This window comes from Apis dorsata, unplaced genomic scaffold (assembly GCF_000469605.1).
Source record: "Apis dorsata unplaced genomic scaffold, Apis dorsata 1.3 scaffold_111, whole genome shotgun sequence".
Classification (NCBI taxonomy): Eukaryota; Metazoa; Arthropoda; class Insecta; order Hymenoptera; family Apidae; genus Apis; species Apis dorsata.
In genome coordinates, this window is record NW_006263406.1 from 345,854 (window position 1) to 346,082 (window position 229).

At 62.9% G+C, this 229-nt stretch overlaps 1 protein-coding gene across 1 annotated transcript in view; it reads right to left on the reverse strand.

The window, feature by feature from the left end:
• The window catches only part of LOC102678528, a 4,968-nt gene that overhangs the window by 3,448 nt on the left and 1,291 nt on the right, over positions 1–229 (reverse strand). Inside the window, 1 exon segment of the mRNA XM_031508896.1 lies at positions 4–229. This exon segment is cut by the window's right edge and continues 15 nt beyond it. Coding sequence (XP_031364756.1) covers positions 4–229 — 226 coding nt within the window.

Sequence of the window (229 nt, forward strand, 5' to 3'; positions counted from 1 at the left end):
TGCGAGCTGCTCACGGCCGAGTCGTTGTCCGAGTCGTCGTAATCCATCCTCGCCTTCCTCTGCGCTGTTCTCGGCCTGTTCCCACGCAATCCCTCGGGCGAGCTGGCGGTCGACGCGTACTCGAAACTGTAGTCGCTTCGCGTCGGGCTGCAAATGCTCTCCAAACTCTTGGGAGGCTCGCAAAGCGGCGGCGTGGAGATGGTGGTGACGGGCGACGGTGTTTTCACGG